The following is an 11965-nucleotide window of genomic DNA, read 5'->3' on the forward strand; positions in this document are numbered from 1 at the left end:
ACACACACACACACACACACACACACACACACACTCTCTGTCTCTCTCACACACACACATAGACACCACCTCTGCCCTCAATCCTCAGTCTTCGATCTCTGACAAAATGCAGCAAGCTCACCCCAAGACCCACTGCCGGCCTACGCTAACGGCCGACGCCTGGCCGGTGTGAACAACTCTCTCTGTCTGCCTGCCACTGTAAGCAGCCTTGAACAGACTACAGATTCAGGCTCTGGGTAAACAGCGAGGAGGAGCGCCAGGAGAGAGCAAACCACAGCCGTGTGCTGAGGTGCACTGAGTGATGTGCCGTACAGTAAAGCACTGTACAGTAGAGATGCAATGCAACACTAAGTGATATGACCTCCTTGGAGTGAACTCATGAAAGAGATGTGTGTTTCCATCAACAGTAGGGAATGAAGCATGAGGGTATTTCATGAGTCATGCTCGGTAAATGTATGGTTATCATTAATTACGGCAAGATAAGACATGAACTGTGCCGTTTCGTGCAATGCTTGCTTATCATAGTTGATTGTTGATGAGCTGCAGTACAGTAGAGGAATGTTGAAAGAATGTTATGTGTTGGGATCCAAACCCCTGATAGGAAACACACCTATGTAGGGTTTGGTTTGACAGATTATCATGCTGACGTGTGAAGCCGAAGACAGGGTCCAGTGATGCAATCATCTTGATTTCTTTTCAATGTTACCCCAGAAGACATTTTAATCTCCATGCAGTACAGCTGCATTAGTGTCACAGACTCAGATTAATAGGCCTACAGGGCTCAAGTTTGTATTACCTAAGATGGGATGAGTCATATTACAAATTTGACAGGTAGTACAGTGACTGCAGTTTGTCTGTTAGGATTTACACTGCATTTGTGTGAGAGAAAACCCAACAAACTGGAGGCACGGAAATCATTAAGTTGCATCTAACACTTCCAAACAAACATCATGATTTTCCAGCACTGGGGCCAAAATATCTTTTGCTGTACAATTTGTGTGCTCTGTGTAACAATGGGACCCAGGATCCCCTTGGTATTGTATATCTTATGACTTGAGGAGAGAGGGAGAGAGGATACATCAGGCTAAATAGTCCTACAGTTTCACAATATGTTGAAATGCCCTTTTCCTTCCTATTTGGACTTACAGAATGCGTATTTATCCACTGAAGATTTGGACATACCACAAATGTATGACCACACAGACACACATACACACACATAGATACACATAAATACAAACATGCACACCCAATACTGCTATCTGCCCAGTCACAGATAGCAGATTTTCCTGCCAGGGGGTTTTGGGGAGGACAATCTGTCAGTGTAATTAGTGTTTATGTGTCTAGTCAGTCATGGGAATGGGCCTAAAACCCATAAAGCATCTCTGTGTCAATCCTATGGTCTCTAGCAGTCTGTGCCACCTTTCTGTCACAGAGAAACAAACATATTTCTGGAAAACTGGATCTGGAACTCACGATACATCTTTCTAAAGGCCAAGATATGGACATGTTGAAAGCTGAGACAATTTGAGATGCGAGTCTCCCGCTTCTTGTTAAAAGAAGTGTCATTATGACGACAGTGAGTGGATATCCCCCTCCTTGTGGCGGGCATATTTCATGCATAAATGTATTGCTTAAATTTCCAAGGTTTTGTAATAGTAATGATAGTTATTTTATTTTATGGTTTCTTCCTTAGCTGAAATTTGAACCATTACAGCTCTTGGACAACTATTTACAGCTGTTAAGTTTTACATTCCCTCTCCAAGCCTACAGTATCTCACAAATTCTGTCTGGTATTTCCTCGGTCTTGGAAATTGAGAAGAGCATACAGTGATAAAAGGGCTTGTTCTCCAACAAGATAATTTATATAAGCTTCACCTTTTATAGTGTTGGCGTATGACAGGAGATGTCTCATCATTCTCATCTCCGGTGTTTTGGCTTACAAAAGGCCTGCTGAATTATAGACCTGCTGAGGCGCACAACTCCATCCAGCGGCATTCTCAGCTGCTCTATTAATTGGATGGCATTCCTGCAGCAGCAATGTGTGTCCCAGATGCTCTAACACGACAGGATGGGAAAACCATGCTAACAACATCCTAATTACAAGCCACAGAGAAGACGACTTGGTTTAACACTTCCTCTGTAACCTTCACTCACCCATCCATCCATCCTAACTGTCCGCCATGTTTCGCAATGTGGTCTTGTTTTTATGTCCTCCATGTAGCTAATAATGCGGCTCTTTTGGTGGATCCATGTTGTGTGTGTGTGATGTTTGTGCTTGCTCTTCATGTTTCCCATGTTTGTTTATTGTTGTCTGGTCACCATGTGTGTCTGTCAGTTACTAAGCGACATAAGGCCCATCTGAAGAGGCTGGACCGGAGATGGACATTGGGGGGCGTCATCAGCAGGCAGCAGAGCCGAGGTGAACTGAGACAGACGCTGCATCACCTCCTCCCTCCCTCCCTCACTTGGTTTTCGTTCTCCTCACCTCACCTCATCTTGTTGTCTCTTCTATCCTGTAGCTTAGCTTGTCCCTCTCCAAATGCCTATACTTGTTCAGTCTTGCATCCCATGTTGTCTTCCAGCGAATGCATTTATCATGAGCCATAACCCACTACAAGTAACCACTAACTGACATTAATATGAACTGAGCCTGGAAAGCAAAGGTGAAATCAGCAACTTTATATACACCAATTATAGAAACTGAACTTACATTATATTACAAAATTGCTCCATGTAAGCGTTTTATTATAATTAAGCACTGTGTGCCAAAACCAATCTTTTCTGAATTACAGAAAAAAACTACCCACTCATCTAAACGTGGTGCAGTAATAGACCTTCGAATGCCTCATGCTGTACTTTGGAAACATATTTGGCTTTTTTTATGAGCAAATGAAACTTGCATATAGTTTTCTACGGAGTGTGAGGTGGAAAACCAGACATTTATCATGTTGTGGTGCTGACAGCAACCAAGACTGCTGATAGACAAGCAAGACTTTTTACAGTATTTGTCTATCAGTTGGTTAGTTAAATAATCAAAGTTATTTGCTCTTGCACATGTCCCTCTTACCGAGGCCAAGGGTTTTTTGACAGGAGATGCAGTTGGATTGCTGAAGGATTGCTGAGGCATGAGGATAGGCTATTTGAGTTCAGCCCAAGATTTGTGTTTGGCAGCGGTTCCCAGAGAACTCAGTGCTGCTCTCTGGAGTGGAGAGGGAGAGATTTTCCACCCTAGGATTGAAATCCTGCTTTGTAAAAAAAAAAAAATAATAAATAAAAAAGTTGATATTGTGCTGACTCCACAAAAATAGTTCATAACAGTGAGGCGAAGCATGTTGTGGTTAACATAATCTCTGATTCAGAGTTTCCTCCACTGCTGGATAGTGTTTGTCAAAGAGGTTAAGGGGAGCCACATTGAACACGGTTGCTAAGAGGGAAACAATCTACCAGCTCTGAAACAAAAAGGCCGGAAGCCCCAGAATTCAGGGGAGAGGAAAACAAAGCGTACAGAAATATCCTGTACCCATCTATTTACATGGCTGTGCATGGAACCTGGTTTTTGCCAGTGAAGGGAGTTACTATCCCACACCCATTCAGCCCCTTCAGAACCTTGTGAAAGGGTGGAGAAAAAAGAAAATGGAAAAAGTTTGACCAGAATGGTCTCTCTTTCTCTTCTCCACTCCCTTTTGAGCACACCTCTTCTCCCCATGCTGTCTGTGGTTGGACAGGAAAGGCTGTAATGACAGGAAATGCTGTCACCAACTGTGCCCCTTGGCCTCCTGGGACGGCACAAATCAGCATGGGGCCTCTGTTCTCGATCATGTGCTGAGTTAGGGGACGCTAGCTGCCACAGAGCTAGGTGTCCTTTATTTAGCCCTCTAAATTACTGTATATTTACTATTAGGACACCAGTGCCCCATGTACTGTAGTTACCCTTGGTCAAATTGAAAACCAGCAACTGTTGTCAGATTTGCTTTACAGTAGTTAATATCATTGTGTACTATATATGTATATTTGATAAGAAATATATGATATTGGGAGGAATATGGAATACGATATTCTTATCACTGCATAATGATAGTGCTTACAGGTCCACAGAAAGGTTTAGATATACCTCTTCTTTCTCTTTATTTCCTTTATTCTTCATACAGATGAGATCCCTTGACGTTTTTTGTTATGTCAGATGTTTCATGGCTTTCAGAATCTGACCTTTGTTCTCATGCTCCTCTCTGCTTTGGCCTTGGCAGAAGAGAAGTACATGACAGTGCAGCCCTACTCCAGCCAGGGCAAGGATGAAATTGCTTTTGAGAAAGGAGTCATTGTGGAGGTGATTCAGAAGAACCTGGAAGGCTGGTGGTTTATCAGGTAAGCCTCTGCTTACATTTACTTAAAATTTGAGGGCAGACATATTTGACGATTTCATTACACATAGCTTATCTTTCTAATCCCACATTCTCTCTTTTTCTCTCTCCCAACCAACCGACTTCCCAGGTACCAGGATAAGGAGGGCTGGGCTCCAGCCTCCTTCCTGAAGAAGGTGAAGGATGACTTCTCTCCCCGTAAGAAGACAGTAACGGGCCCAGTGGAAATCATTGGCAACATCATGGAGATCAGCAACCTGCTTAACAAGAAAGCCCTGAGTGAGAAGGACGTGCAGACTGAAGGCCTCCCTGAGAGCCCCCAGGTGGCCAGGAGGGAGATCAGCTTGCCCATCCCATGCTCTGACTCCAGCCCTGGTAATGCCCCGCAGGAAGGAAAAAGCAAAGCAGAGCCTGCTTCACCAGCCATAGCACGTATTGCCCCTCATCGAGTGGAGATTGGTTAGTCATACCACTGTGAATGTTTGAATTTCTCACAGTATCTTGGGATTAACAGTAGCGTGTAATGTAATACATAGTTAACACGGTAGAATAATGAAAGTTTACGAGCCTTAAACTATGAGTTAATGTTGAATTAAATAACAATAAGTTACTTATGATATAATAAATATTTAAACTGAATTGTATATTATGAATATGACATCAGTCAGCTACTAATGTTATATGTATTTCCTTTAGTATAAAACAATCATGGACCGGCTAGGCTGGTGAACTTGAGTTTGATGTGTGTTTACTGATGTCACATTACATGATTTCTGGGTACTGAAGTTCTAGTTTTAAGTTACCTCTCATTATTATTTGGGACTGCCAACACGTAAAGCTTTAATAGCTGTTTGAACCAGCTGAAGTCACCTAACGCTAGTGTTAGCTAGCAGACAGCTAACATTAACAGTTTTACTGTCAAAGAAGCACCACTGAGGATATTAAGCATAATGTTAGCATATTATTACTGAAGATAAAGGCTGTTAATGCTAACAATTAACAATTGGACTTTGTTAGTTTGGAGATAAATATAATGATGATCAACAAATTTCAAATTGATTCATCATTTGAAAAGATTATGTAGGTCTAACTATCCTGTACATGTATTAACATAGGTAATGATGTAGTAGCCACAATAGTATTCTTCACTTATGAATCATATGTAAAATGTTAACCTGTCATTACTAATTGCTTAATTACTGTTATTGAATTCTTCATTAACTCATAGTTTAACCTGTATAAACTCACTGTTCTAAAGTGGCACCAAACAATCTTAGATTTTCCTCTCATTGTTTCACAGGTTCCCCAGTTCTCAGGCAAAAACCTCCTCCTCGAAGAGATGCAACCCTAGTAAGTGTTTTTTGTTTTCTTTTTTCATTGTCCAATGAACAGCAGAAAGGTGTCACATCTATAGGTGTTAATACATTTATGCCCCTTGGGAGCAACTTTTACTTTCAGTGTGTAGAAAGAGTTTTTTCTCCATACATATTGTTGGTTGTACAGCAAAGATTGTGTCTAACAGTGCCAATCTCATTTCTGCTTAGGGATTTCAGATGCCCTCCCCACCAGAGCCCCCTACAGTTGAAGCAGAGTATTACACCATTGCAGAATTTCAGTCCTGTATATCAGATGGTATCAGTTTCAATGGAGGACAGAAAGCAGAGGTAAGCTCTTTTTTGCAAGGTAAAGTCCAATAATAAGATGATCTTTTCCACATTATAATATGAGAAAATACCACCATATAAAGAACTAACTCTTTCTTGGACCTGTATTTTAGGTGATTGAAAAGAACTCTGGTGGATGGTGGTATGTCCAAATAGGAGAGAAGGAGGGCTGGGCTCCCTGCTCCTATATTGATAAACGCAAAAAGCCCAATCTGAATCGTAGAACAAGCACTCTGAGCCGCCCAAAAGTTCCACCTCCAGCTCCACCTGTCAAGAAACAGGACTCAGTGGAGACCGCACCTCCCAGTAGCCCTGGGTCTGAGGCTCCAGAGTCCCCTGTGTCTCCTGGGAGGCCTGTGTATGAAGAGCCAGAATATGATGTTCCTGCCATCGGTGATCTGGACCTGGAGTCTGAGTTTGCGTTTCTTAGGGGAGATGGTTCCTTAGTGGATGGAAAGTATGAGGATGCTTCTTCAGAGAAGGGGTCCCATCTGTCTCCCAAGCCCTCCCCGGCTTCATCGCTCCACAGTGCCTCCTTCAAGATGGGTGAGTCATTCGAAGATGGCCATGAGGCAGAGGGGGAGGTGGAGGGAGATGAAGAGTGTATCTATGAGAATGACGGCTTCAGGCCCTTCAGAGAGACGCCAGAGAGGCAGTGCAGCAGGGACTCAAATTCGTCCAAGACAAGTGTCCTATCAGAAACTGGCAGGACTGCAAACTTAAAGCCAACATTAGGAGGAAGGAGACCTGCAGGGATCAAGCTCAAGATCGACTTGAACGGGAGCGCATTTTCAACCAAAGCTGAGGAGGCCTCCAGTCCTAAATCTGCCTCTACTGAGTCTACCCCAGATCTGTCCCAGCATTCCAGACCCAAGAAAGACCAAGAGGAGAACAAGGTATCCTCCCCCACCAAGTCCTCCACTAAACTGAAGCCAGTGGTGAGGCCTAAACCACAGCTGGCCAAGGCCTCCAGTGCAGAGAAGATGGACATCAGTACCCTGAGAAGACAGTTACGGCCAACAGGGCAGCTAAAGAATGGCACCAAAACCTCCAAAGGTGAGGACTCTGAGACAGCTTCAGTTGTTTCCTCTGAGGACTCCTTCTCTTCTCAGAGCACGTCCGATCTCTCCTCCATCTATTCCAAGGGCAGTCGGGGAGACTCTGATCTGGAGGGCTGCAGCCTTTATCGCACCACAGATCCCTATGAGAAGGTCCAAGACTCTGAGCTCAGCTTCCCTGCCGGAGTGGAGGTGGAAGTGCTGGAGAAGCAGGAGAGCGGCTGGTGGTACATCCGCTGGGGTGACACAGAGGGTTGGGCTCCGACTTACTACCTGGAGCCCGCCAGGCAACAAGATGACATGGCAGGGTCAGAGTCCGACGGCACCCCCACCAAACCGGGAAGCCTCAGCAAGTCCAACAGCCTGGAGAAGAATGAACAAAGGGTACAGGCCTTGAACAACATCAATCAGAACCTGAAGAGGGTTACCCCACCCATCCCCTCCAAGCCACCAGGTGGGCTCTCCAAACCCACAGGCCTGTTCAATGGATCACTGAAGCAGAATAGCACTAAACAGCAGCAGGTTGTCAGACCCCAATCTGTCTTCATATCAGCCCCCATCTTGGATGGACCCAGCCCTGTTGGCTCTCTCAGGAGAAATGAGTCCCTCAACTCCACTGACCACCCACGTTCCAGCCCCACTGTGCGACGCAATGCCTCCTTTGGCACTGTGCCACGCAGCCCAGCACCAAACAATTTAGCACTACCCAACAGGAATAGATCCGGTACCGGCAGCTCTGAGTCTCTCGGCCACAGCTCTCAGAAGAACGCCCTCCTTGTGTCCACAGTGAAACCAAAGCCCCACATCATCCATAACAACCTCAGAGAGATATATGTCTCCATAGCAGATTACCATGGCGACGAGGAGACCATGGGATTTCCAGAGGGGACGAGTCTGGAGGTTCTAGAAAGAAACCCCAATGGCTGGTGGTACTGCAAAGTTCTGGACAATGGTAGACCTAGGAAAGGATGGGTTCCCTCAAATTACCTCGAGAAAAAGCACTAACACTCATGTTTGGAGCTGGCAGAACTCTGTACATGCGTGTAAAGACTACTTAAACAGACACATTTATTTTGTGAAAAAGATAACTTAACACTAAGATGTTAAGTAAGGATCTACAACTTAACCGGTACCTCTGCCAACCTGAGCAGCCAAATCAAAAAGTGACTTCAAAATGAAATGAGATATCCCATAAAATTAATCTACATGATACAACACCTGAAACATTTGGAGCAATATTGGGACTTGGTGAGCCAAACAGAACACCAGGAAGAGCAAGAATGATTTAGGGTTAAGTAGTTTGCTATGCTTTTCTTCAATGATTACCTTTAACTTGAAATAACATATCTGAAAGTGATTGAATCTGTTGGTGTTCAAACCTTGAACATTCTTGTAAGTTTATTATTATATATTTTTTATTTTTAAGCATTTAAAGCTTATTGCATGTTTGAAACGATTCCATTATCCTGACAATGCCTTGGGCTGTTAAAAATAACAAACATTTTCCTCCCGTATTTTTAAGAAAAAAATCTCAATTGTCGCCAAAGGTGCTTTGTGTTAGTCTCATCTTGATATTGTCTATTTGCATGTTTTTTTATATCCCTTTATATGTCACCTTCATGTGAAATATTTTACCCATTTAATTTTGTAATATTATTTGCCTAATGAAACAATCTGTGTGCATCTGTATGCAATATTTTCTTCCCTTAAATGTGTTGAAAAAATCCCTGATGATTTCCCTGAAATATATTGCCTTAAAATGAAATTTCAGAAGCTATTGTCCAAATTCAGACTTCCCTAACTTCAGCAACCAACAATATTTATTCATTACTTAAAACATAAAAATATTTTTCTTATTATTACTTATTTTATTATTAATGAATTCACTGATTCACATTTTGTTCACAACTGCAAAAACATTTCTAAAAACTACTCTGTTAATCTTGTTTAACTTTCAATTTCTGCTGGGCAGTAAATTTGACATAAATCTTTAACTGCAGTAGTATTGGGAAGCTCACTATTGTTTTATGTTAACTGTGTGACCAATGATAACTGAAGTGCCAAATGAATGAATTAAATAAATGCACTTTTGCACAATCATTAGTGCATTCTTTTTAATCTGTATTGCTCATAGCTAATGTTTGCCTACACATCAAGTTTTTTCTTGTGATTTGCAAGTGGAGCTACAGCAATGTTTGTGTACAACCTTATTTTTCTCTTCTTGTATTACTGGCAAGACATCTCTCTGTCATCTAATTTTGATTGTTTGATTAAATCAAAACAGACTGCATCAAAACAATGATTATGCATGATCATTGTTTGAGTGAAAACATGTTAACCCTGGAAGAAAAAGTGTGAACTGCAATTAAAATAATGGAATCTACTTTCATACTGGCACCCATTTAGTAAGGAGATGTTATTTGAATCAGAAGTAAACCAAAAATGAGAGTATTTTGTCATGCAGCTCATGTAGGCCTCTACTTTTTAAGACAATGATACATGGGCTTCTTTTTGAGGCACTGGCCAATATCGCCTGTAACAGAGATGGGAATAGGTAATGAATAATTAATGTGGTAAATTAATTTGTAATTAATGTGGACTATGATAACCAACAGTATGAAAACAGTTCAGTTTTTTGTTAAGGTTAGTATAAAATATATTAATATGAAATATGTTCATATCAAGGTCTGTGTCATTTTTGACTTCTTTTAAACATTATGCTTAGCCAAATTATGGTAATGCCAAATCGGTTTAAAATCACATCTGGGCATATGCAATACAACTGAAGCATTTTTCCAGCTGGATGCAGTATTTTATGCAAATAAGTTAGATCACACTCTGTTGCCAAACTTCACTTTTGTGTTTTTTAACCAGAGAATTGAACCAAAGAGTGCTGCATTTCGCTTTGATTGGCTTCCTCTGACAGCTTCTGCACATTCGACTTTGGTTTAGATGGTTTTTGTTCAGTGGTCACTGGCCAGCTTAACTTAGCATCAACTGACAGAGCAAAACTTTGGGTTGTAAATGTGGAGTGTCAGTCTATGATACTTTAGGCTTCAGCTATAATAAGAGTATCACCAAGTCAAAACACCAGTGCAGTTTCCAATGTCTGACAGTGTATTTTGCAAAAAATGTACAACCCACAGGATTTTCATGTGAAATATGTTCCCATGGGCTGTTTCCTCCGCGGGTTTTATCACGCTCTGACTAGACTCCTCAGCTTAGATAGTAGAGTTATGAGTGTCTGTTGATCATCTGTTGTTTTACATGTTTGTCTATTGGCTCTGCATGCACATGTAAATGATAAACCACAGGAATAAGAGAGAAGAACAAAGAAAAACAACTTGTGCAGGTGAGATAAAGAAACCCCAATAGGCTTATAAATACATCTCACCCCAAAGATAGAGCTGGTGTATCGAAAGGCAGCATAACTGATAAGTTGATGTATGTATTATTCCTTCCTCAGAAACACTCAGAAACATGCAAAATAACTGTTCATGTTAGACATATTTATCTCACACCTTTGAGATTATGTAGCCTACTGCATGTCAGTGAAGTCCAAAGCTTTCTGTTTCTATCTGAAAGTTCAAAATCATCCATCTCCACCATGAAAATAGTAATAAAGTAATGAAGTAATCTGTTCATAAGGCAGTGCTAATATTGTTTGAAAGTAAATATTTTAGATAATGGCTATTAGTGGTTGAATTACAATCATGCACTGGCATTGTTTTGGATGGCTGACACAGTAACTTTACTGATTGTGTTTTCTGTGCTGTGGGAACTGAGGTGTCACAACTCTTTATTCCCACTGGAGGGCAGCAGCACTCAGCAGCTCAGTGCAGACTGAGCACAGCATCACAGTAACCTTCACCTCCAGCATCATCAACACACAAATTAGATACTGTGGGAGTCAGATCAGTCAGATCAGTCAATTGATATTTTTACCTATTTACAGGTTTTTCCTTTTCAGTATAATTGGCACAGCAAATCGGATGGAGGAAAGGACTTTTACATCAAACTGTAAACTCACAGCTTAAAGCCTGATGTCTAGTTAGGATTCAAAATCAATAGCGCTGTGCCTTTCTTGAATACAAATCCGATACGCTAATAGACAGCGTGTATATTTGACCAAACAGCTGCCTAGAAGAGATATCACAACACAACTCAAACAAGTCTGCCAAGCCCTTAAGCCTTTGGAAGGAAGGCGGCCAGGTTCACTGAGAGGTCTGAGTGGAAAGTCTGGGTGTACACAGACACCAGTGAGATATACTGTATTCATGTCACTTGCACAAACCCTGGCTGTGTATTTCCCTCTCACCTCCACTGCTGCCTGTTTCATGTCCAGACGTCATGGGCTGTATTTGTGCCTATTGGAGTGCAGCATAAAACAGTGCTGCATTAGAGCCAGGCCCGCAGGGTAGTAAATAACAGATGATGTTCGCTCTGGCCAGGTCTACATACCACGGCTCTAAACACTTTCTCGGTGAGTTATAGCTGTTTACTAAAAGCCCTTGCCTTTGTTATTCATACAGTATGGTGGGATGTTACACAAGAAAACTACTGTGGAGAATGATCTTGCTGAGTATTAGGCATCTGAGAGATGACTGCCTTTTTGTTCTTTGACTATTGCCCAAATTTAATTTTCTTGGTAAAAAGGTTATTAAATCATCAAACATCTATACCCGGCTATAATGTAAAATATAGACATTGATGCTCAGTCATTCAAAATGAAATAACCGGTTTTAAGTGTTTACTGCAAGTCATTATATGCCTGCACCAAAGTAGGATGTTGGCTTTACTTAAGAGAGAGTAAGAGATTAAAGCCAGTGTTTTAGACTGTTCTTGAACTTTATTTCAAGTCGTGTTCATCTGAATAACATAA

General features: G+C 41.7%; 1 protein-coding gene across 4 annotated transcripts in view; it reads left to right on the forward strand.

The window, feature by feature from the left end:
* The window catches only part of LOC139661604 (SH3 and PX domain-containing protein 2A-like), a 47343-nt gene extending 37882 nt beyond the window's left edge, over window positions 1-9461 (forward strand). For 2 of the 4 annotated variants that reach the window (XM_071540103.1, XM_071540105.1), the window contains 5 exons: window positions 4248-4365; window positions 4492-4820; window positions 5662-5711; window positions 5906-6025; window positions 6139-9461. In XM_071540103.1, the coding sequence (XP_071396204.1) occupies window positions 4248-4365; window positions 4492-4820; window positions 5662-5711; window positions 5906-6025; window positions 6139-8088 (2567 nt within the window). In that variant the 3' untranslated portion in view covers window positions 8089-9461. Of the gene's footprint in view, window positions 1-2338; window positions 2423-4247; window positions 4366-4491; window positions 4821-5661; window positions 5712-5905; window positions 6026-6138 lie in introns of all 4 variants that reach the window. The other 2 variants (XM_071540101.1, XM_071540104.1) reach the window with 2 other exon arrangements.
* Window positions 9462-11965: the final 2504 nt, after the last annotated feature.

Source organism: Centroberyx affinis, unplaced genomic scaffold, assembly GCF_046629955.1.
Source record: "Centroberyx affinis isolate AG114_WGS23_722 - 3 ecotype Tasmania unplaced genomic scaffold, CSIRO-AGI_Caff_v1 ptg003562l_1, whole genome shotgun sequence".
NCBI lineage: Eukaryota > Metazoa > Chordata > Actinopteri > Beryciformes > Berycidae > Centroberyx > Centroberyx affinis.